General features: G+C 34.5%; 1 protein-coding gene across 2 annotated transcripts in view; it reads right to left on the bottom strand.

Annotated features, from left to right (window-relative positions):
* LOC145286230 (protein unc-80 homolog) overlaps nucleotides 1-27,543 on the bottom strand; it is a 542,234-nt gene that overhangs the window by 114,274 nt on the left and 400,417 nt on the right. For both annotated transcript variants that reach the window (XM_080135050.1, XM_080135051.1), the window contains 3 exons: nucleotides 20,805-21,027; nucleotides 19,589-19,668; nucleotides 14,020-14,143 (listed from right to left, as the gene is read on the bottom strand). In XM_080135050.1, the coding sequence (XP_079991176.1) occupies nucleotides 14,020-14,143; nucleotides 19,589-19,668; nucleotides 20,805-21,027 (427 nt within the window). The remainder of the gene's footprint in view (nucleotides 1-14,019; nucleotides 14,144-19,588; nucleotides 19,669-20,804; nucleotides 21,028-27,543) is intronic.

Raw genomic sequence — 27,543 nt, 5'->3', positions numbered from 1 at the left:
ATCTTTGATTATCAAAATTTGGCCAAACTTTAAGAATGTTAACATAATTTATGTTACTATTTACTTGAGCCTCCTCAAAACAAGGGCAAAGTTAGATACATGGTTGATTTTTAATGTGGGGAAAATCCAGCTTCTCCAAAAAGTAATCCAGAGATTAGACCAAAAATAAAATTTCTCTTAATCTAGAAGGATTTATCTTTCACTGACTGTGAACAGAATAGAGTAAGTGTAGCATCAGAACAGATACTATACTTTGTTTCTAGCCAAAAAGCCAAGGAGCGTAATAATTTATGTTGCGATTTATTTAAAACTATCTGCATATTCATTTTCTTTCTTTTTGTTGAGTAGAAATTATATTTTTCATTAAAACTTAATTAAATAATGCATTATTATTTTTTAGCATTCCAGAATAATTTTCTTCTATTTTTTATTCAGCAAAAAATCCAGTTTTAATTCTTGACATTGTGGTGTGACAGTTCACAAGAAAATCTTATGTTCATTACGATATTTGGGAGTTTAACTCCATTTTTCCTCAAAGAGAATTACTCTCTCTGGCCCAGGAACGAATTTATCCCTAACAGAGATAAATCCGGTCCTAACAAATGTATTCATTTATAGAAAGGTATAGGAGATAATATTACTACTCTGTTTACTTTCCGTTGAAAATTACCAAAACGAACAACTATTGCAAGCAATGCTGGGTTGAATTCACATTATTTGGAAGAATTTCTTTACTTTATGCAACATACATTTTTTGCATGGTTTACACATTTCAAACTGTTTTCCTTATAAACATTGATCCATTTTGAAATGTAACCTTAAAGGCAGTGAAAATTTAAACCTGTTTTTCCTTCTCTTAAAAATCAACAAAAACAGTGTTTATTTTTGTTTCTAAATTTTTTAGATGAGGATTGATTATTCGTACTTATTTGGTTTCTTAGAATTATTTACTCACCATTTCGGCAGATATAACTTCCGACCTTCTTCCGGTGTATCTTATCAAACTCAGACGTGTTGTGTAGTGGATAAAGTACTTGATAACATTCAGTTGTAAATTACATTCTTCTGGAGATTGTAGGTTCAATCCTTAGTGCAGGTAACACACAAAATATTATTGCAAACTATTTACAACTTCACAAAATGATGAAGTTATCCAGCATGTAGAGGGGCAGACAAGCTAACAAATAAGATCCAGTGTTTTAATAGTATGTAAATTATTGTTGTATATAATTTGTTCAGCGGTAAAAAGTGGTGGGTTTAAATTGTAGTTGAGTTATTGTATCAATAAAACTATCAGAAAAGGATATGAAAGCAGCTTTTCTCCACCTAGCATTCTGCTGAAATAGTAGACCAGACTTTAAAGTTATTATTTATCTACTTTCCACTGCAGCAATTCTTAGAGTTAATATCGTCTGTAATAGACTATCAACATCCAGAAAGCATATAACTAATTGCTAATCATTTAATCAACCATTATGCCATGGGTCCAAATGGACAATTCTAAACCTAATCTTGTCTTGATGTGTAGTATTACTGTATTGTACAAAGCAGCACTAATCCTAGGCGGGTTGAATCAGTTTTCTCCAAAGGAGGAAGTTTCATGAGAAAATTCACAAGTGGTTTCTAGTCACTTGTATATCCTCATTGGAGGAGATGACAATGTTAGGTTTTTGCAAATCTTGCAGGTTGATGTTGGTGTCCTACATACAGCGCCTGGTATTACCAATCTGACCAGGCTTAACATAGCTAAATTTTGGTGATCTAACAAGAACTGCTGTGTCAATGTGATTATGCTGTATATGGCATAATATACCCACACACATTGTATATATATATATATATATATATATATATATATAGATTTAGCCATTCCTCTGATGAGTCGTAGACGACGAAACACATGTCAGTGGATAATTATATTTTAAAAACAATATATATAAGTACTACTCCGATCTGACCAGATAGGAACAATTTTATAGACCGATTACGGAATCGATCGTTTGTACTCAAGGCACATGATTTAGCATCTATAATTGGCTAATTTTCTTTGTTCCTTAATGATATAATAAACTCACAACCTCTAGATAAAATTTACCCCAGAATATTTTCTAGTATGTCAAAATGCAATATGAAAACAATTTACGTGAGTAGATGGCAAACATTTTCATGTCAAACATTTTCAGGAGATTACTGACTATAACAAAATGCATCTGGAGACAGTTGAAACGTGAATATAACAACAACTAAGGTGAGGATAACAGTCTAAAACAGGTAAACAACAATATCTCATTTCAGAAATATAAAATACATTTTGTTGGATGTTAAAGAAAAAATATGCAAGTAAAACTTTTAAAGCTACAGAAAAAATGAAATTTTGATTCTTTGAAATTCATTCCAGGGTTTATTGCAACCAAGGTTAAAAGCTTCAGTCGTTGGAAATCTCATTGAACTGAAGTAATTGTTTTGAGGCTAATTAAAAAAAGAATTTACAAAAAAAAAACAGTACTTGTCCATAAGGATACATAAATAAAAATAACAGTTCTAAATAAATTGACAGGAAAATTCTGATATACTGATGTATCAGGCAAAGATAGGTATCTACACCAAAAATTAGGAAAAATAATTGAATAGAATTTTAATTAAAAATATGAATTTGTTTTCTCGTATATTTTTAATTTGATATTAATAACAGCGAAAATAGATGTAAAACAGAGGGGATCAACCAGTCTATGATTTGGACAAATAATAATCAATGTTAAATCAGCAAAATACGGTAAAACCGATTTTTATTTTTAATTAGAATTTTACTCAAGGTTTTTCCTAATTTGTGGTGTAGATAACTATTTTTGCATGTAATTTATATAAAGGGTTATGCAAAGATCAAAAAGTTCAGAAATGCTGTTTTGCAGGGGCAGAAAGAATTGGACCAAATTCTTGAAGATTTTTTTAATTTCCATAACCAAGTTGCAAAGAACAGGTGCAAGCTATTTAAAATCCAGTCTTTGATTCCAATTTAAAGACAATCAAAAGAGAAATCTCTTTTTTGCATACAAGGATAAAGCGGGTCAGAGAGATCTTGTTGGTTGGTTGGTTGGGAGAATGCAGGTGAGGATAACAATGAAATGGGTGCTTGTGCAATATAATTCGAGTTAAAAAATGAATTTTGGATAAAAACATTACATACATACATGTCATGTCAGAATTAGTAAAAATTCCAAAAATCATGAAAAATGAAAATGATCAAGTAGAAGATACGCTAGAACTATTTTTTTTACAAAAATACAAACATATTAGCGATCCACCATTTTTTATTTTGAAATGGCGAATTTTAATATTTTTTCAAAATCATAGACTGCAGTTACTTCCCCTGTATTTTAAGGACTCTATAAAATTAACAAATGTCATAAAACTTTATGTAATCAGAGTTTTTTTTTTCTGTCTGTTTCGATTTACTCAAACCCGCACACACCTCGTCTTCTCATGTATCGTTCTCTTCTTCCTCTTCTACTTCTTGCTCTTTTTCTACGTTTTTCCTTCTCCCCTCTTGCTCACAGTGACCCGTTTTTATGCTAAGCTGAACTCTCGTGTGTGCGAGAGAACACGAGATTTTGCGTGATTACTTGGCAATATTAACCGGCCGCCGCCATCTTGCCATTTTTCTTTGGACGTGCCCGCTTTGCAGAGTGCACACCTCGAGCGTTTGTCAGGTAAGCCCGTCTGTTCGCAATTTATTACACACTCCCCCCTGATCTCATTATCACAGAAAGAGCAGGGAGGTGGTGGCCTTTTTCTTCGAATGCTTCTTCGGAGAGGGGGATTCGGGGCTTCATCATCGTCTGCGCTGTCTTCCGTGACACGAAGGTCGGCGAACCTAAAGCTGAGCATCGCAGTATCACTGTCCGGGTTTTCATCATCAGCAGAAGGGTCAGTACTTTGAAGGCTACCACTCTCAGTGTCGCTGTGCATTGAAGCCGTCATGAACCAGAATGATGGGTCGCTGGTCACGGATTCAATTTCACTATCTTCGTCAAGCAGCAGCTGCGTTTGAAATACTGATCTTAAGTCTTTAATATGGAATACTGATCTTAAGTCTTTAATATGACGAGGTACTCCATCAACTCGCACCGCCTGCGGGCTGATCACTTCAGTGACATGACCGGTTCCGTAGCGAGTCGTGCACTGGCCTCGGGGTTTTTTAACCCAGACGACATCTCCCTCTTTTATGTTCTTCTCTGGTGGCTCCGGTTCGGGTAGTGAGCTGCTCTCCAAACCTCTCACCCTGACACGGTATGCATGTAGCGCGTTGGCTGGCGCGGTGGAGGGTGAAACATCGTCCTTAGGGGTGACGTTGTACCAATAGACTGCTTCAGGTACCGTACACCCCTTCCGTGCTGCGATTGTCTTAACAGTTCTGTGATTGCGCTCAATAATCCTGTTTCCACTGGGAACATGGGCACACCGAAAACGCAGATGGACAGCCATCTGCAAACTGTTTAAACGGCTCACTAACAAAAGCGGGGCCATTGTCGGTGAGTATCTCAAAAGGAGGGCCACGCTCGAGGAACACACCTTCCAACTCATGGATAATGGCAGCCGCGTCCTGCCGGCGAAGGGGCCGCCACAATGAAAACCTAGATGGTCCACAGTCGATAAGCGTCAAAAAATGCCTCCCGTTGTAGTGCGTTATGTCCATCGCAATCCTATCCCAATTACGCTTCACACTGAGTATTCCCTTCTTCCACCGGACAGGTGCTGGGTCGATCGATCAGCAGGTGTTGCAGCTTCCCACAACAGATTTCACAGCCCTCCGAGACACAGAGGGGTCAACCAATCTGGCGAAGTAAAGCGTTCGGTTTACACCGGGGTGCCCGCTTTGGCAATGGACATCATTAATATGCTCCGGGCTGAGTCTATGTCCCACAGCAGCGCAATTTACAGGTGCTGACTTGTTCACTTCTTTTGGCAGGTCTAGCCAACGGCGTGGCACTCTGGTCAGACGATCCGCCTGATTCAAACAGGACTGCACCAGTGTCACATCTATGACCAAGTCGTATTCCTTAGTGGTTTCGGTTAGGGTAGCAAGCCGCCTCCGGATCAACATTTCGGCCGACGCCTTCGTTGTCAGACGTGCTTTTCCGTTCAAGGCATTGGTCATCCACCGATGCACACACGTGGAATCCGTGATGATGTGAAGGATTCTAGCCTGCCACTGAAGCGCTAGATTGACTCCTTTCAGTATAGCATCGAGTTCAGCTAGGTTTATATGCTTGGCGTCATTCTCCGGCCGAAGCCAGCAGGCATCTTCTATTATCCTTCCGTCGACCGCCAGAGCAACGCCAAGGGCAAGTGAGCTGGCGTCTACCCAAACTGTAAATTCACTCCCATCGACGCACCAGTTCCCCCGTACAGGATCATCATTGGTCACTCTGGCCACAACTTCCACCAGCATGCTTCACAGGGCAGGATCATGCACCTCATCGTCCCATCCAGTTGACATAGAAGTTGCCCGTCGCTTTATGGCCGCTACAGCCACTCGGAGCCACCCACACACAGGGAAGTGACCCACCAATTTTCCGCAAATGGAAAACGTGCTCCGACGTGTGATGGTAGATGGGATTTCCGGGATTTCACCACTCCTTCCCCATTGAAGGCCATCTGCACTTCCACTCACCTGCAGTCCGAGCACTTTCGCCCCGTCCTGTAGCCGCTCCGGCTCCTTGCACGACAATCCGAAGTGCTCGAAGTGTTCTTTGACCGCCTGGGCAGACAGGAGGCTCTCATTGACAAAAATGTTGTCTGTATACAACGATGTCGCATGTTGCACCGCTTCATCTTGACGCCGGATCGCCTGCATGATTGCTGTCATGATGTTAGGGGCTACATTCAGGCCGAATCCTAGCCTGGTCAAGCAATAGCGAGTTCCTTTGATCACCACTGTCTGGAACGGCCACAGCGATTTCTCAACACGTATTTGCAAGTACGCTCTTCGCAAGTCCAGTATGGCTGCTTCCGCACCCTGCTGCCGCCACTCCCGTAGTTTATGAGCATAGACATCAGCCCCCGCAGTGTGTGGGTCAACGTATTCATTAAGTTCCCGGTAATCAAGAACAGGTCGAACTTTCTGCTTGTTCTCTTGTCTGACAGCCATCAGGGGAATTAGCCCCCGCAGGGGCCCGAGCTCATCCTCTGGGTATGGAACTAACCAGCCATTATCCAGCCACACTTCTGCCTCGGACTGCCCCCTAAGCCACGCAGGAGGGGGATACTCTGTAAGTCGATTCCGCAATGACACTGGTGGCTGGTCGCCTGCCCATTTCCAGGACGCTGTCCAAGTGTTTGTGCCCTTATCGTATTCTGCATGGAAGTCGGGCTCATCGAGAGTGATTGCTGCACACATTTGTTTGTTTGGTCGAGAGAAGCTCACATCACCGGCGCCGTTCACAGTAATTCCGCCTAGCTGTGTGATAGCGTCCATTCCAAGGAGAAGGTCATATCCGAGCAGCTCCCCATCGACCACTAACACCGTCACAGCAACCGGAGAGCCATTGCCAATGCTGATATGAACAACGCTGACCCCACAACACACCAATGAGCCTTGGCCGACAGTAAGTACAGGGATCCTTCGTTTCTTCCATGTGGCGCAATATTCCTTTCGAAGAAGGGTTTGGGTACAGCCGGTGTCAACCAGCGCTGAACGTTCACATCCATCAACTTGAACTGTTACTGCAGGCAGCGCTTTGTTAAATGCCGCGTTGGGGAGGGTGCTAGCGCTGCGGCGTCCTCCCCTTGCCCGTTTCCCGGACAATTCCGCGCTATGTGGCCTGGCTTATTGCATTGGTGACACCGTATTACTTGTCGTGCTCCATAATTAGGGGTGCGCCTTGTACCACTTTTGCAGTCTCTGGAAAAGTGGTTGGGGCCACCACAGGTATAGCATTGTAGACCCTTCGTTAGCAAGTCCAGAGTGTCAACAGCTGCGGAGACTAGTTCTCGATCGTCTTTCAAGATGTTTCGTGCTCTCGCCAATAACTCCTCCAATCCAATCTCAGTGAGTCTTGACGATGCTCGCAGCAGTCGACTTGCCTCATCCGGAAGTCCCGACAAAAAGGCGCATGCCAATATGCGATCACTTGCACCGCCGAAGAGAGTGGCAAGCTTTTTCAAGTCGGCCATGTAGACATCCACTGTCTCCCCCGGCCCAAGTCGGCGTTCGGAAAACTGCCTCCAGGCGACAAAAGGGTCTGTACCAAATGCCCCGTATAGCGCTTGTGTAATCTGCTCCATGGTTGGATCCTCCCCTAGCTGCTGGTACATGGCATAAGCCCCTTTAGTGAGTCTCAATGGGATAACCATAGCTGGGTCTTTAATCTTGCACAACCGGCAAACGCGCTCAGCCTTTTCCAGCCATTCGACCACCGAGGGACCAGTGAGGGAGCCATCGAATTCCGGAATTTGATGTCAAATTTCTCCATACCAAAGCCGAGATAGCTTGTAATCAGAGTTTTTTTTTTTCTGTCTGTTTCGATTTACTCAAACCCGCACACACCTCGTCTTCTCATGTATCGTTCTCTTCTTCCTCTTCTACTTCTTGCTCTTTTTCTTCTTTTTTCTTCTCAGTCGTCAGAAGCGTCGTCTTTGTCTTGACTACGTTTTTCCTTCTCCCCTCTTGCTCACAGTGACCCGTTTTTATGCTAAGCTGAACTCTCGTGTGTGCGAGAGAACACGAGATTTTGCGTGATTACTTGGCAATATTAACCGGCCGCCGCCATCTTGCCATTTTTCTTTGGACGTGCCCGCTTTGCAGAGTGCACACCTCGAGCGTTTGTCAGGTAAGCCCGTCTGTTCGCAATTTATTACACACTTTATAATTCAATAAATTATATTTTTACTTGAGCATTTTTCATAATTTTTTGGAATTTTTACTAATTTTGATATGACACTTCTGTTATCATGTATTCACCGAAAATGCTTTTTTTGATATCGGATTATACACTGCATAAGCAGCGTGAAATGAATGTTGAACAATGAATTAGAACAACCCTTACCTCATGACATCCTTGCTGAAGCATAGTACAATAAAAAAACATTTCATACTAAAAATACTAATACTAAACACAGTATACAAAACAAAAAACAAAAAAATCTGTTGAACGTTCTATAGCCAGACTAACAGGAACTATTTGTCTGAACATTCCAGAAAAAGAAAACACATTTCAAAGAGCACACAGTTACCAAAAAATGACCTTGAATACAAACATTTGTATGTGCATGAAAAATAGAAGGGAAAATGGATATTGGGTTTAGCAAAACTCTCATTTTATCATAAAAATATTAAACAAAATAAAACAATATACACAGTTTGTGAAAACTTACAATGCATTAGTTGTGTTGGATTTGTAATGCTTTAATTAGTTTCCTATATATCTACAAGAACTATCATAGTAAATGGCGAACACATGAAAAGCATGTCGTACAATATAGGTTTTTACATGATTAACGTTTTTTTACGACTACATATTAATACATGCATCTCACATTGCTTCTCATAAATTTCGAAAAAAATAAATGAATAAAACTTAGCACAATACAATGTATACGAGGGGCATTCAATAAACAAGGTGAATTTTGCAGTAGAATCAATCATATTTTACAAAAAAAATATATTTGTTTTTCATTTATAATCTTGAAGAAAGAAAAGAAGAAAAAAGGAGGAAATTATGGTCTCTATTGATAGAAACAACATGTTAGCTACTGGAACTCTTTTACATGGTATACTTTTCTTTGGCAACATTATATTTAATGCCACAACATATTCACCACTAGATCATTACCATTTAGTAGATTTTTTAATAATACCACATTCAATGTAATGATGTATCTGACACTGAACCTTAACTGCATAGTGGACTTTTCTCCAACAATACCATTTTCTATACTGATCTTTATTGCCCAATGATCTTTGCTTTTTGAGTGCTAGAGTGGCTTCTATCAACTTCTATTAAGCCCATCTTCTATGGATGGTAAAACATGCTGGTTACATGTGGTCAACACATATGAATATTCAGTCAGGAAAACAATATCTTCAGACAGCCTGATCTGATAAAATCAGAGACTTTCATATCAATTTCAATGTATGAACTTCACACAACAACCAACCTACACATCACACATTTCACATGACTCACACTTTTAAATAATTAAAAGTTTGCTGTCAGAGCTCTGTCCAAATCTGGATCACTTTGTTTAATTTTTCCCTATTTTGAAGAACCTCAAAATAAATATTTCTGTGGGATTAAAATATATTTTATGATAAACTAATTTCTAACAATACAGAGTTTATATTTATAGACAAAAATAAATTAATTAAAAAATTACCTCATATATTGAATGACCCTTGTAAAAAAACTTTTGGCAGAGTTTCAGAATAGAGGTTGCATTGAATTTTTGATTTGTTTTGGGTGATTTTGTTTGTTTTTATTTTGAACAGAAATGGATAGACATTTTGCTACTGTACAACAATTCTAAAATGGATATTAACATTATAATCAGACTCATATGTTAAAAATCCAACTATCTATCCATCCATACATAGGAGCTTTAAAGATCAAGAGTTTTCCTTAGGATATTGGTTGTTACCAACAATAGCAGAGGCCTGAAGACTGTGCAACAAATCAGGGATTCATAGTTTTTTCAAATGTCCTTCCAGACGACTTGATACCACACTCAGAATACCTATTACCACTGAGACTACTTGGGTTTTAACTCTGAGACAGAGTTAATTGCAACACTTCTCATTCTCAATAACGTTCTTGTTCCAGGCACTGAAAAGTCTATGATTTGCCACTTTTTCTTGAAATAAATAAAATAATAATGATGATGCCCATTTTATATGCTATGTGCTTGATGGAAAATATTTATTATCCAAAATGTTTGCTATTTATGATGTCAGTGTTCATTTCAAAATATATTGAAAAATGATATTTAATTTTCTTTTTTATGAAGATTAGCAACATGTGGTAGAGAATTTAAATTATTTCTCACGAATGATGCTGCTAGGAATTGGCAGTAATGCACACGTCAAAAATAAAACTATAAAAACAAATAAAGATACACCGTTTTTTAATAGTTTATCTACAACAAAACTATAAAAACAATAAATGAGATATATATAACATACCTGTAAATACATTGTTCAAATACAGATGAAAATGCACAAGTTATTCCTTCAAATGGTAAAATAACATATTTGATGCAAGACTTACATTGTTTGTTTTTGTTAGAAGAAATGAACAAGACAGGTCATCTCTATTCTGTGTCAATCAATTAAATGGAGGAAGACATATGGTCTTTATTCTCGGCGACATGTTCGTACAAAAATTGGCAAACAAAGTCTCATGTTCATGAGATTTACAGATATAAGCCCAATGAGAATAACTCTAGCTGATAAAATGATTTCTCCTCAAAGGGAGATAACTCAGAATAAAAACGAACTCACATCTAACAAATATGTGAACATATTCTAAATTTTTCTAATTGAATAAAATTTTCTTTCCAAAATTTTCAAACAAACAAAAATTGAAACAACCTCTATTCTGCAACTCAAGCTTTTTAAAGTTGACAAAATAATTCTGAATGTCGATTATTTTCTAAAATATATATTTTCAAATAGATCTAAAGAAATACAACCCTTTCTGCAATTTAACCATATTTTGTGCAAATAAACTTCAGTGTATGCAGGACTTCTCCTCCAAGTTTCAGTCATAAATATCCAACGAACAATTTGGTGGTCATCTCATCAATAGAAAATGAATGAACTTTACACATACCGGATCCTAACCTCCTAAATTTTTATCTATAGGGTTATCCTAAAATGATAATGTCTATCAAAACAATTCCTAAAACTAAACTGAAGAGAGACACCATGACCAAATTAAGGCAGTGTCAGAATTATTAACAATTTTGTTCACTGTGTCCAAATGTACTTATCTTTGAATGGCAATAATAAAAAAAACTGTTGAACAAGCCAGTCATAGACTGGAATTTATTTGTACAAAATATGGTTGGATTGCAGAAAGGATAGTGAATGTTATTAACAATTCCATGGGTGGCATTTAATCTGGATCACTTTGTATAATATATGTATATTATGCTAAAAAGTCCATGTATGTTTCTAGAATAGTAATTTCAAGGTTATGAGGTTTTTTTTGAAGCATGAAAATGATGTTTTTTTATATTTAATATCTTATTTTTTATATTTCAAGCGGTCCTCTGCTCTTGTTCACAAAAAAGTAGTGAAATAAAAATGAAAGACGTTAAAAAAACTGGAAATTTGTATTTTGGGCTGCGTTCATTCTTTGCAACAATGTTCTAAAGAGTTTGCGTGAATTATTTTTACCGTCTGTGGAAGAAGACTGTCGTATATATATATATTTTTTTTTTAATTTTCAATGCATTAGTGTTCATTTCAACTGGCAAAAAACATATGCATATATATATTTATGTGAGTGTGCATCTATGTGTATATGTGCGCATGTGTATGTATACGCCCATATGGGTGTACATGTACGTGTATATGTGTACATGTGTGTGTATATGGATGCATATGCAATGTATATGTGTATGTCATATGTAGCTGTATAATATAGATATATATGCGTACATGTGGGCATCATATGGGAATGTCTGCATATATATATCTATATACGTTTCCACACAAATTTTTGCGTAGACTTTACTATTGGACTGTGGTTAAAATACTTAGTAGTAGTACTAGTAGTAGTACTATTATCATTATTAGTCATATTATTATTATAACTATCACCATTGTTATTACTTTACTATATTTATTTACTATTATTTTTGTTTTAACTTTTAATATTATTATAACTATTAATAATATTTTTTCTATTCAACACATTTGTTTCACTTTCTAATCATTTATTACACATATTGAAATCGATTGCATCTTGTTTTTTGTCAGTTGAAACGGATACTAATGTGTTACAAGTTTGTAAAAAAGTATGACATTCTTCTTCCACAAACGGTAAAAATAATTCATATGAACTCTTTCGAACATTGTTGCCAGGAATGAACACAGCTTAAAATACAAATTTTCAAGTTTTTTCAACGTCTTTCATTTTTATTTGAAGTGAAATATAAAAAAATGAAATATTAAATAAAAACAAACAACATCGTTTTCATACTTCAAGAAACCCTCATAACCTTGAAATTATATATATATATATATATATATATATATATATATATATATATATATATAGCATTCCAGGTTTAATTTTGATCAGAGAGATTAAATAAACTACCTTGTGGATATTATCGTGTTTATACATATAATAGTGCTCAATAACAAGTATGGCGGTATATTTATTTTGTATAAATTTTGATTTATACAAATATTTTTTGCTACATATGTGCATACATGTTTTGACTAAAATGACTGAAGTTTTGTTGGGTCAAATTTTCAATCAAATAAAACCTTACTTTTAGGGAAAGATGAACCCTAGGTACAAGGTAATGCAAATGCTTTGATAAGGTGTTTCAAAAAATAATAGTTTTGGGACTTAACAAACTAATTCTTGGATGGCTGGGGGAATTCAGGTCACATAACATCATCTGCCTTAAAATATGCTTCTGTTTAACTGGTACTCCTTTTTGGTTAAAAATTAGGTCTAATGAGAAATCAGCCATTCTTAGCTTTAGTTGAAATATGTATGCACATCAGTAGCCAGAAATGTATATATAAATACAAATTTATACTATATAAATAAATAGGTACAGTCAAAAAGTTAAAAATGAACCCAAGATTTCGTAATTTTGTCCCATTTTCAAATTGTAAAGAATCAAAGAAAATATGGGACACTAATTTTCAACAATGTATGCAGAAGTTTGGAGGTGTTGCAACACTGAAAATTAGTATCCGTATTTGCTCTAATACTTAAATTACTTAGAATTCAAAAACGGGATTAAAGTTATGAAATAATGAGTTCATTTGTAACCTTCTGACTGTTACTATTTAAATATGTTGGACTCTTACTCTGGTAATTAAGCACTGTGATGGATTTTTTTTTTAAATGCATATTCTCCCAATGACCAAAGGAAAGAATCAGTCCACAATCATAATTTTTATTTATTTTTTATTTCAGCAAATGCCTATATATTTCTTTTTATGATCTTATGCATATTTTGCAACCTGTAATGAAAAACTTGTTTATTTAGATGCTCTTCAGAAACAATCAAATATTGTCAAGAAAAAAACAAAAAAAAAACACAGTATTCCAAAAGAAAAGTAAGAAAGGTAATTAAGAAAGATGAGAAGAACAAATTAAAAACACAAAAATCTTATTTTAAACATGACAATCAGAGAACCCCTCCCCACACACACAAATCATCTGATACCATGTTAGAAGATTCTCAAATTATTATTGTGAACAGATTATTTCCTTCAATTATTTAGATGCAACCAATCAGTATATATGCCCTAAAACATAACTTCATTGAGCTTTGAAACAATTAGGACGATATTATAAGAGATATATACCTTAAAAAAATATTTTTTATATAAATTTAGGTATATATATGACAAATACATTTCTGACATTCAAATATGAATTAAAAGTCTAGAAAATTCCTCTTCTACTAAAATATTAAAATATAAAGTTGTCAAAAATGGAAAGATTGACAATCAATAATTATCAAATAATTCAAACATTTTGAACAATTTCTAAGTGAAGAATTAATTAAAATCAGAAACTATTCCAAAAATTGTATTCTAAATTTATAAACATATTTTAATGCAACCAAAATGCATACAGGATTGTGAGTATCAATTTATAAAAGTAAATATGAAACATAAAATTGTTAAAAACTAAGCATTTTAATAAAAACATTCATTTAAATCCAACAATGCATTTCTTCATTTTCATATCAAGAATTATAAAAAAAAAACACACACACAAAAAAAAAATAACAGCTTACGAAAATTTCTGATGAAATACTCACCCTAACCAATAATTTTTTTGAGACTTTGCTGAACAGCCGATCGAGTCTGCGTAGAATAAGATTGAGAGCGGGGCGAACCTGTTCCTGAGACCAGTCAGTTATTGGAAGGACATGGACCATATAACTGCAGACAAGATTATAACATAATCATCAAATGGAATACGATAATAAGACCTATCTAAAATTAAGTAGAACTATCTAGAATTAATATTAATATGATAAAATAAAATTTCTTCAACCATTCTTACAGAGTTTTATCCAATTAGAACATGTTTTTAAAATTGATTATTTTCTTCTAAACTATCTCCTTTCTAACATTTTCTTGAACTCATTAACATGTAGTTTTTTTTTATCAATAGCTTTCCTTGATTGTCACTTTTAGTAGCAAAAAATATAGTTTATATACTATGAAATTATTTAATCATGTTTATAGAATGTTAAATCTTGTATAGGTTTCACTTTTGTCTTTGTGAATACAATAAACAACCGTCTATTTAATAATAGTATTATCAACGCAAAGTCAGTGTCAATCAAAAAAGTAGTGTTATAAAAAACTTATTTTCGGAAATAAATTCCATTTATTATGTATATATAATTGAATAAATTATGTGTTTTTTTTAATCAATCATAATCATTGGTTTCATGCCATAAATGATTCGTCAGATATCTAATCATTTTTGGTGCTTTGTAAACAAAAGTAGACATAAGCGCACTTTAACTTACCAAAATTATTTTTTGTTTTTTATTTTTGGAAGAGTTATACTAGTGAAAAGGGGGGGACAATACAAAATGAATGCTTGTTTTCTAATTGAACTTTTCTGGTAATTGAAAACAAATTCAACTAATGGAGTATCACAGCAAAAACATTCAATAATGATACATTATTGAATTCTATTGTTTAAAATTTAGCAACAACATTTGAAAATAAATCATATTAAAAATTTAAAAATAAAATTTAACATTCTATATTTCAGAATAATTCTTTTTTTATAATGCAAAACTAATACTTATTAGCTATCAGCAAATATATATATATATATATATATATATATATATATATATATATATATATATATATATATATAGGACAACAAGAGTATGAAATGAAGACACAAAACTATATATTGGTAGATATAGAATGGATCATCTATTTAATAATGGAATACAGGCAAAATTCAGGGGATAGAAGGGACTCTTTATGTCAGGGCATTTCGAAGCCTAATGCTTCTCATCAGAAGAGTAGAGAAGGTGCTAGGTAGCATGAGGAAGATGCGGCGTCTAGCGTAAGGTTCATTAGGGACGAAAGAGATTAAGAGGAATTATAGAATGTTGGGGGAAGCTTTATTGAATTCTAAATAAATAAGTAAATAAGGAGAAGCTTCTTATATATAGTATGATATATAAGATTATATATGGTCTTTAACATAGTATTGAGATTCAGGGGTATATGTATTATGGTTAAATAGGGAGTGTATTGTTGCTGCGTGGTAATTTATTTTAACGGTTTGTGGGGTGTCTATTTTCTATGGTAATTTCGATTTTGATTAGTGCCACCTAAACGGCAAAAGGCGGCTATAAATTCGCTTATAATTTGGAGTGGAGGGGGGTCGGTTAAAACTGAAAGGTAATATGTGACAATATATTTATAAGTTTCTACTGTTATAATATAGGGAGTATGATCATAAGGGGACGGTCGGAGATTAGGGTGGCAATGACTATTAGTGCGTTTAACTTGATGCAAAAGGTTAAGTATACATATTGATGTCAAAGTGGAGGAGTAAAACAACCATTACTACTTATGAATGTGGTAAAAATATACCAAATAAGAGTAGGGTAATTATAATAGTACGAAAGATAATAGTAATGAAAATTATAATAATAGTAGAAATAATAAAGCTGAAAATAATATAGAAGTAAAATTGAAGATAAAAATAAAGATGAAATAAAGACAAAATTAAAGGTAAGCATTAAAAATAAACATTAAAGATAATAGTACCAATAGTTGTGATAGAAGTTAATTCAAAATTAATGTTAATAGTGATAATGGTAGCGGTTATGGTAGAAATGACGGGGATAATAACGGGATGATAATAATAATAGCAGCAATTATAATGATGATAATAATGATAATAACAATAGAAATAGCGTTAAAAACAATGCAGTAATAATAATAAGTGATAATAATAAAAGTAGTAGTAACAATACTTCTACTACTACCGCCACATCACCATCATTACTACCAATAATAATAATGAAAATACTGTTAATACTAATTATTAGGGGTGCGTAAAAGAAATGGATACAGACAAGTGGGGGGGGGGTCTTTAAATAATTATCGAACCAAACAAAAAACTTCAAATTTTCTAGATGTTACACTTAATCTTAACACTGAAACTCATAGCCCCTATCATAAACCTAACCTTATGCTTTTATACGTCCATAAATAGTCTAACTACCCAAACTCAATTATAAAATCTAGAGTACCATTCGTCTCTAGAAGAATTTCTGCTCTTTCTGCTGATAAACAAACTTTTAATCAAAATGCTACTTTCTTCAATAATGCCTTAAGGAACTCAGGACACAAGAAAAAGATTAAATACAATCATTATGCTCCTCCTGCAGGCCGCCTTAAATCTGTAATCACACAGAATATGACTCGTAAGAAACCAGTTCAAATAACAAGATCTGCTGCTATCAATAACAATGAACCAGTTTACATATATAATCCAAACCAAAATACTAATCACAATACATCTAACCCACCCAGTCACATCAGGAGAAAGAAAAATATTTGGTTTAATCCTCCATTTAATGTAAATGTCAAAACTAATATACCTAAGGAATTCTTCAACTTTATCCAAAACTCTTTCAAATACCCACACAGATATAGTTCTATTTTCAATAAAAACTCAATCAGGATTTCTTATTCAACAATGCCTAATTTAGCACAAAGAATCTTAACATCTAATAACAAAAAAAATTAAATCAGCCCAAAAAATCCCTTTCCGAATTAAACCCAAAACTAACTGTAATTGTAATAACAAACATCTTTGCCCACTCAATAATGATTGCATCCATAAAGATGTTATATATTCATGCACAATTACTGAGCTCACACGCAATCCTCCCATAACAGACACTAATATTTCGTCTTCAAGTTATCCGTCTTCCCATCCTCCATCTGATATAGTTACTAATCCAATATACCACTCGAGCAGCTCCTCCATCTACAATCATACAACTAGCAATAATAATAATAATAATAATAATGAGAATAATAATATTTCTCCTAACAGCCATCCTAACACTAACAACACTCATTATCCCCTCCAAAATAGTCCTCATACAATCATTGTCCCACAATTTGTTGAACACTATGAACAAAATTCAAACTATTTAACTCATACACATCAGCAAATTAATATCAATATCAGACCTGGAGTTTTTAATAAAGTACATACATATATCGGCACTACTTCAACATTAATTAAGAAAAGAATATCAAACCACATTTCTTCTTTTAACAACCATAATTCTATTAATAACCAAGGAACTTCTCTAACCACTTTAATTAAAAAACTTAACTCTAACAATACCCCCTTCTCAACCAAATGGACTATCATAAAAAACGTTAAGTCTTATACTCCAGGCTCTAAGTCATGTCGCCTCTGCACAACCGAAGCTATAACTATAATTACTTCCCCTCAAAGAAAAAATATAATAAATTCTAAAAACGAACTGATCTCTTTCTGTAAACATGTCCAAATTTAATTATGGTAATTTTGAAATTACATAGTTATTACTTTAACCTTTCAGATAGATATATAATCCTTCTTTATCTTTATTGTTTTTTCTACATGCTTTCTTAATACTTTATAACTTAATAATCCTTTGCTTTACTTCTTTATTTCTTCTTTGTTTGACCGGTTTTTTTATCTGCAATTTCCATCTTAGTCTTTAAATATTCCTATCTACCCACACATCTATATATTTACTATATGCATTTACTTACGTACTTACTTGCTTTATCCTGAATTTGCAGATACCGTCCATCCTCGCCCCTTAAAAATTTATATATTTTTTTTTATTTTTATATTTTATTATTTATTTATTTTTTTATTTATTTATTAATTAATTTATTTATTTTTTCCATTTAGTGTCTTTTAACAACTCTTGCTGACATTTTCTAAAGTAATAAACTGTACATTTCAGTTGACCTATATTTTTGCCCTATATTTTTTTCACGCCTTTTTGTTTGGGTCATTTTGAAATTTGCTTTTCTATCTTATATTTAATTCTATCACCATTTAATTTTTTTTCTCTTCTTCATCCCTGATGTTTCTTATTATGTCTCGGCAGTCGTGTGAAAAGAATATCCTATTTTTCTTTTATTAATATTATTGGAATTTTCCCCTTTTCTTTTCTTTGTACATATTTGTGAATTATTCCATGGATTTCGGCCTTTTGGATTATTTTGGATCATCTTCCAATTACGTGATTTCCTTGGATTTTACTTGTGCAAATGGAAACTCAATTAACTTTCTTGGAGTTATATTTTTAGATTTTACCTTTCACCTGACTATTCATTCACGTGTAATCACCTTTTTCTTCACCATATTCCCTCTGCTTCACTTTTTGTTATCAGTAAGATCTTTAACTTACTTGTAGTTTCATCAAATACTTTTGTATGCAAAATCCGATCCCGCATTTTGCTAATTCCTACCCTCTGATGAGAAGGAAAGTATTTCTTCGAAACTCCACGGATTAAGGACTATCCACTTATCAAGTGTTTCCTTTTCAGATTAAATATGTTTTTAACTCTTTTTCAAAGTGTTTTTTAACATGTTTTATTAACTGTTTGCTCTTATTATAAGCTCTATCTCCTATTTGTTTTTTTATTGAGCTTTTACATCTGGTTGAGATTACTTTATAAATATTAATTCTTTAATATTTATAATGTACTTTAGTTTTACCATCTTGGATCATTTTGGTAAATTTAATTTTAATTTTTATTATATATATATATATATATATATAATAAAAATTAAAATTAAATTTACCAAAATGATCCAAGATGGTAAAACTAAAGTACATTATAAATATTAAAGAATTAATATATATATATACACACACATACATATATATATATATATACACCCACATATATACATGCATACACATATATACATACATATATATACATACACATGCATATACATACATATATACATATATACATACACATATATACCTACACATGTACATATATAGATACACATATATATATATACACACATACATATATATATATATACATACACACATATATACACACACACACACACATACTCATGCTAAATAAAGTCAACTTATTTTAGAAATTCATCTTCGATAATCCTAAATTTACAAAGCATGTTGAAAGGATTAAGAAACACACTCATTAATTTTATATAGTTTTTGGGTAAAAACATTTAGCAAAACTCCAAATTTAGTTATTCGAAATTTTATATTGTTTGTTTTAGTTTATTTACTAAATAGAAACGAATAAAATCAAAACCTTTAAACTCACCTTTGCAAACCAGGGCAAGATATGCTATAAGGATCATTTGGAGCCAGTTTCAATAAAGTATGAGCAATGTCAGCAAGGCGCTAAAAAATATAAGAATGTGAAAAGAGAATTTATCATCATGTGTTTTGCAGATTGTAGTTGAATGCCTTAAGATAATTGATAGTCAACTGCATGTTCTAATTTGGCTAATAATTCTTTTACTGTTTGAATAGGTCTACTCTAAGTAGAATAGAGAAAGGCATTTTAATGCAACAAACAAAATAACAAAGTCACATTACGAACAGCAATTTTTATTGACAAAACAAAGATGACCAATAGTCTGTGAAGATGGAGGACACCCCGACCTTACTCTATATTACATTATGTTTTGGTCATTTGCATCGTGTTTTTTGATTTAATACATTCCACAAGATATTTTTCCTGTTAATCCATTCATCATATCATTCTCCAAGGCAGTTGGAGGAGATGGCAAAAACAGTGTAGTTTATCTTCATCAGTTATAATACCATCCTCCATAGAATTACTTTCCCCTTTGAGGGGTTGGGGTAGTGTTCTGTTGTCAGGAGACCATCCTCCTTGATATGAACTCCTCCTCAGGTTATAGTTTGGGTTGGCTAGAATTAGAAGTTGACCGGGCAATACCAGATTTTGTAAATAGAAAAACATAAACAAAGAACCAGCCTGTACATCCTAGATATTAACCAGGGGATGATGTCATTGACCAGACAAAGAACAATGGAATTTGGTTAATATAAACACACAACAAAGAAGAACAGACAGTGAGAGACACGTCAAGCAGATGTGTGTGTGACTGCAATTTGTTGCAAATCCATCAATCCAATTCTCTATCTATTCTTTCTGCCTCTCTCTTTTGTGGTATACCATTTGTCATAAGTACGAGTTGAAATGTTTCCATGATATAACAAGTGTACTAACAAAATTTACATTAGTGGCAGGCATTAAACAGAAAATACGAAAAGACAAAAAAAAGTGAAAGTACCAGAAATAAATCTGGAGTGCCAAAGTCATTCATTGTGTTATGTATGTCTTCTGTGAGAAAATCTTCTCTTTAAGTTCCCTGAGGTGGAAACCTGGCAAGTTCGAAGGACCAAAGTATCGTATGGGATGTCATGACAATCTATCAGTAGAGGCAAAGTTCCATAAAAAAGAGAGGGGAGAAGGAATAATCTGATATAAAACTAATATTAAAACTTACATTATGAGTTTTGAAATCAAACAACTCTGGTGGCCGATCCGGGGGACGGATTGATGGATCCACTTGTTTTTTGCGCAGTTCTCGCAACCGGAAGTGACAGTTGGTGAAAAATTCTGAAGCAATGAAAAGTAATGTATCCCTAGGTTTGCGGAACTCTTGTCTCGCATCTACGTCTTCAACGTCTGGAAAGTACCCTTTCTTGCGGGCTTCATCACCGCCACGGCTGCAAAAGATGAACATCAACAGTTGACACAGTGTTTAAATAGCAAACAATACATTTAATATAAATCAAGATTTAAAAACTCAAAAAGATTACTAAATCTCTCTCTCTATATATATCTATTTATAGTCATCTACATACAGTACTGTTTCGCTGTATCACAGCCCATCAGTGTGGCTAGACTAGTAACTATCTCAAACCAGGTTTGAAACTCAATTGTCTGGGCGACAGCCGGTGCTCATAACTGTTATGCTATTCGGCTGCTGCTAAGATGCGTATGTGAATTAACAATGTTCAACCATTGCCCAAACGCCTAAGCTCCATTTGTTAACCCAAAGAGCATCACTGAAAAATATTTAAAGATAATATTCATTTTCACTGGGATCACAGTTTCAATCCCACGTGGTGTAGCCACACTGATGAGTTGTAGAGATGACAAAATGTGCATGGTGTTAATAGAAAAGTAATTTTTTGAACATTTGAAAATATTGCTGCTGGAGAAGATTACACAGACTTTACTTTTCTAGTGACGCCATGCTGTAAGAAAAGAAACAGAAAAACACAAACAGATTCTAATCCTGATAATGCCATTATATTGCCAAAATTTGGTTCATTTTAAGCAAATAAATGTTTATTTTTTAAAATTCTGCATTGTACTGACTTTATAAATTTCAGTTTCAATTTAAACAACAACAGGAGAAAAAAGAACTTCACTAATATATAGGGTACTAATATATAGGGTGCTTTGTTTTTTAGAAGCGACAAACTTTAAATTGACAACTCAACTTTCTTTATTTGCATATTCGGCAACTATCAGTTGAGTTCAGCTTGGTTTGGCAATTCATCATGTGATTTCAGCAGGACAAAGTCACATGCCACACAGCGCACAATACCGTCAATTTACTGAAAGAAACATTTTATGAACGAATAATTTCATGAAATGAACCTGTGAACTGGCCACCTTGTTTGTGCAATTTAACACCATTAAATCATTTTCTTTGGGGATATGTAAAGTCCCATGTCTATGCTGATAAACAAGACACAATAACACAATAGATCACTTGGAATATAGCATTCAACAAATTATTGCTGAAATAAAACCTAATTTATTGCATAGAGTTGTGAAAATTGAACCTCTAGATTACACCATGTATACATGAGTTGCGGGGGGAGGGGGTATATGCCCGACATTGTATTTAAATTATAAATGCCAAAAATTAATCTTTAGAATAAACCCAATATTTATATAATAAAAATATTTTTCTGATTTATTTTAATTTAAAGTTTGTCGCCTCTAAAGAAAAACATGATATATAAATATATTGTAACGATAATTGTATATAGCAATAGAAAAAAAAAACAACAAAAAAAAAAACAGATGAACTTAATTGAATGAGGATGATGGTGATCATATAAAATGATGATGCTGATGATCACATAAAAGGAAGCGAAAAGATCACCTGATTCAGAAGGAAAAATCATCCAATCCAAATTGACCAATAAGAGAGGAGGAAAAATAATTAAAAAAATATTGGTGCCGAAATTCAACAACCAAAAATCGGAAAACTTTGGAAGGCAATTGCGGGAACATTTCCAAAGACAACGGACGTCAATATATATATGTTGGAAAATATATATATACACATATAGGATACGTTGCAACTCCGTTGATGGAATATCAATGATAAAAAAATGAAGGGAAAAAGAAGAGAAAACCTTAATCTCAAATTAACGTTAAAAGAAAAAAAAACAGGGTCCTCTTTGAACGTGAGTTTGAACTTTTGTTATTGATATAAACTGTTCTCCCCGCCGGCTGCCACCAAAGAAAAATATATATATATATCCAAGAGGTTAGCGGAAAAAAAAAAAAAAAAAAAAAGAAAATTATGATGATGTAAGATTTACTTCCTTCGGATTGATATACGAACACATTTTGTATTTTGTGAGACCAACCCATTCAGGCATCTAATGATCGATACGTATATGAAAAAAAAAACAAAAAACAAAAAAACAAAACAAAAAAAAAAAAAACAGATTTGAAATAAGAAAAAGAGGGAAGGGGTGGAGGAGATGAATTAACTTCCAAATTGAACTATGGCCAACTGGCTAGTGTGCGAGCCTTTTCTAGTCTCACACAAAAACATGTAGTCACATCTCAAACCATATTTCTTGTCATATACATACGCGCGCACGTACACACACGTAGATATATTCACATTCACGTACATACACTCACATTCACGTGTATACACACACACACACACACGCTAACGTACACACATGTACTAACATATGCACACACGTACGCACACATGGGCAACGTCACTTCTCCTTTGAAGGAAATCCACACATGCGCGAAAGACAACCGGAAACAACTATAAAAGCAAAAGCTGCTTCCTCCTTTTCCAACTCGCCTTCCGAGCTGAGTTGTCTATGGACCAGCCACCTCCGTTTCGGCAGGCGCGTGCCCGCGTGTCACACGCCACCTGCTACTATATGTGGGGCAAAAAGCTAACAAACAGTACGTACACTTTATACGCTTTCTATCTCCATAACCTGCATTGACTTTCTCTTTCTCTACAACTTGTGCCTGAGAATACCTCCGCATAGCAACCCTTTCTCTCTTTCTCTTTCTACGTGCGAACAAACGATGGTGACCCGAACGTGAGATGAACACACATTTCCTTCTCTTTCTATACCACTAGTCCCGCAATAAACGATGGTGACACCCGTACGGACATGAACACATGTTACACCTAAAGCATTCATTCTTCAACATAAAATAAACAACACGTTTATTTTATCCAGCAATTGAGTTTTTGTTTGCTTCATTCCATTCGTTTCATTATTTTCTTTTGTAACGGGGTCAGGATATATATATTCTAGTCCCCTACAAACGATGGTGACCCTGTTATTTTAAAATGAAATGGATGCGTTTGAACGAAACACTCATACACACACTCATTCTCTCTCGCTATAACAATAAACTTTCACCAGCTAACAATGAGAGACGCACGTCAAACTATAGACTTTCCTTCTCACCAGTTAACAGCGAGAGACGCATACCAAACTAAACATGTGTTGTACCCTTTTCTTTCATTTGTTTCTTCACAAAATAAATTCCTGTTCGTTTAATTCAATTTAACACATAGTTCGTCTCTTTCTCAATTCAATTCATTATTCCTAATTTGCACCACCTCAACAAATTGGTGGCACCCGAATGCGAGAGAAACACGCATTTCCTCCTATAATTACAAGTCTCGCAACAAACCGGCGCCCGACGGATGTGAAACGAACAAGTATGGTGACCCTACCTTTTTGAAATTAATTGTTTTGAGCGAGACGCACGTTTTATTTGATAAAGAAAAAACAAAGAACATTTCAACAAAGAAAAACAAGTGAACTTCTACCGACAAGAACTCAACGAACTACAATGACGAAACCCCTCGTCAGACTCGGCAGAAAAATAAACACGGAGCTGTCGACTTCATACCGAATATAAAGAAAAATTTGAGCTCGACAAACATTTTTCACGGTTTCGTGACATTACCCTGCAACAAACGTGAGGAACAAAATCACATAGGCCTATGCACATTCTCTCCCGCACAGCAGACGCAACAACAAAGAAACAATTACAGGACATCCCTATCAACACATAGGAAGAAGCTGAATTAACAATGAGTTGAGATGCACCATGCACACGGATAACCTCACAACTGAAAGTTTCGTTGACACCGGCAACTGGAAACTCGTTCAACACGTGCGCACACATGGGCAACGTCACTTCCCCTTTGAAGGAAATCCACACATGCGCAAAAGACCACCGGAAACAACTATCTCGAACGTGAGATGAACACACATTTCCTTCTCTTTCTATACCACCAGTTACACCTAAAGCATTCATTCTTCAACAGTAAATAAACGACATGTTTATTTTATCCAGCAATTGAGTTTTTGATTCTTCCATTCCATTCGTTTCATTATTTTCTTTTGTAACGGGATTAGGATATATATATCCTAGTCCTCTACACTGGAACATTTTTCTTTCTCCCGTTTTTGTTTTTGTTTTTTCTACATTGTGAAAATAAAAAAAAAGAGAGAAAGCTGTATATATGTACATACAATGATGTATTTGTTCTTTCTTTCCTTCTTCCACGAGATCCAATCAGGTTCGTTCATCTACAAATTCACCCTAAGCCTATAATTATCGAAATGATAATGCCAATTATCATTTCGTTATTCCCTCCTCCGTCAGGCAAGATTACTTGAATGGGGTATGTCTATTCAATCTATTTGACTTGAAATAATAGATTGAATAGACATACCCCATTCAAGTAATCTTGCCTGACGGAGGAGGGAATAACGAAATAATAATTGGCACAACCTTCCATTAACTCTCTCCTAATTACCTAGAGAATACCAAGTAGAAATCTAGGGGGAGGTCGTCACAATATTATATATATTAAAGATAGTTTTTTAGCTAATTCAATAAAAATTCAGAGCAAAAGTCCATTATTTACAATTTTTTTAAAAGCAATTTATTCTAGAATCCATATAACAAATATTCTGATAAAAAATTAAAATAGATTGAAAACTTCTCACCAAAAATGCCATGAAAAATTATTCCAATATGATAGACAAATTACTGTAAATTTTTACTTGAAAGAAAATTTTAAAAAAATTTCTTTTATCATTAAAATCCTCATGATCCATTATTGTTATAAGAAGAGTTGGAGTCAGATTTTTATTATTGTTATCTATTATATAAAAGTGAAAATGTTTGTGTGTGTGTGTGTGGGGGGGGGTATCATCACTTAGAACTTTTTATATACTCCCTAGATTATAATATCTCCAATTTACAAAAGAAGGTCGTCTCTATCTTTTATTTGAGTGACTGTACACGCTATTTTCGTGCTATTTCTTCCTCTCGCCTGTTTGTTTGGCTTTCTGTATAAAAGTAAAACTAAAAATCGAAAGCGAAGTGTGTTCTCGGCCTTTCATGTTGGTACCTCCAGAAGCAATGAGCTTTGATCAATGCAGAGAAACCCCGTCATATCAGACAATTGCTATTCATTTGGACACTCCACTTTTTGTGGAGAGCTGGTTTTCCCAAACATCTAGGGGAAACAAACATATGCAGAAAGCTTAAAATTAACTGGCTCTGTGTGATTTCATTTCTCTATGGCATGATGTTTGACCTAGAAAAGCAGACGTTTTTTTAAGTGTTTTATTTCAATGATTCTCACTTCTCTGCCCAATTAGCATCGCATTAAGATGCCACGTTTTATTTTCTGCCTTCGCCTCAACACTTCGGATTCGAGCCTTCCTGCCTATCAAAACTTTTTTTTCCTACACACACACACACACACACACACATACACACACGGACAAACACCCAAGCAACGCCGGGCACCCCCGCTAGTCTAATATATAAAAGGCAAAATGGGTGTGAACGTTTTTGTATGCCCACGAAAAGCTTTTTGTGTCGAGGTTCTCGCATCGGTTAGATTCCGAGAGAAGTTTTCACATACTTCCTAGATTATAATATCTCAGATTCGCAAATGGACATCGTCCCTACCCTTTTTTTTGATCAAATTTTTTAAAAATCCCTCATTTTGAGTGTTTGTTTGTCTTTTTCATATAAATAAAATGAAACTAATCGAATGAAGATGCCTGGTTTTCCGGCCGGGTAGTATCTGTTCTGTAATTGGTCCTTGGTCAACGTAAGGGAAACCCTTCATACTGAGACAATTACTATTTATTTGGATACTGCCAGAGTGCCCCCCTTTTTTGAGAAGCTGGTTTTCCCCAATATTAAAAACGACCGTGTGTCTAATTTGCTGTCATGGGTAAACAAATAAATAAAATGACAGAAAGCGGAAAGCTTAATTGGCCTCCAGCCAGGTTTAAAAGCAACATTCATTTTTGTGTGTACATAGCGAATCCTTTGATTCTTAAGTTAATTACCAACTCATTGAATCGTCTGAACTCCAATCTCTGGTCCCCCCTCGCCAATCTTTCACGAAAAACACCCGTCTAGCTGAATCCACTGTGAAAAATTTCCCCCACTCTATATCTGTGCCTAAATTAAAATGCGGATTCCATGAACAAAGCTTCTTTCTTAGAACTGCACGCCTGTGGAACTCTGTTCCGTCTGCCTGCTTCCCACCGGACTACAACTTGGATGTCTTCAAGTCCAACGTTAACAAATTCCTAATGAACCGCCTCCTTAAGTAAACACTTCATCAAATCTCCACACTAACGTAATGTACTTGCAATAACCCTTATCCCTGAGTGGCTTCCGGGCCTTGATAAGTGGTGATCACTGTGTAAAAAAAAAAAAAAAAAAACTATCCGCTTTGGCCTAATGGTTAGCGAGGAAAACTAATTACCTTACGTTTTCGAGTTCGATCCCACCTCTCTCTTTATCTTTTCAAAAATTTTTTATTTTGTCCTTGTACCAATATCCTCCACCCAGGCAAAAGTTAAATACCAACTCATCTTCTTTTTTTTGTGTTT

This window comes from Euprymna scolopes, chromosome 10 (assembly GCF_053919585.1).
Source record: "Euprymna scolopes isolate OS-2025 chromosome 10, ASM5391958v1, whole genome shotgun sequence".
NCBI lineage: Eukaryota > Metazoa > Mollusca > Cephalopoda > Sepiida > Sepiolidae > Euprymna > Euprymna scolopes.
This window is presented reverse-complemented; position numbering and strand designations above follow the sequence as displayed.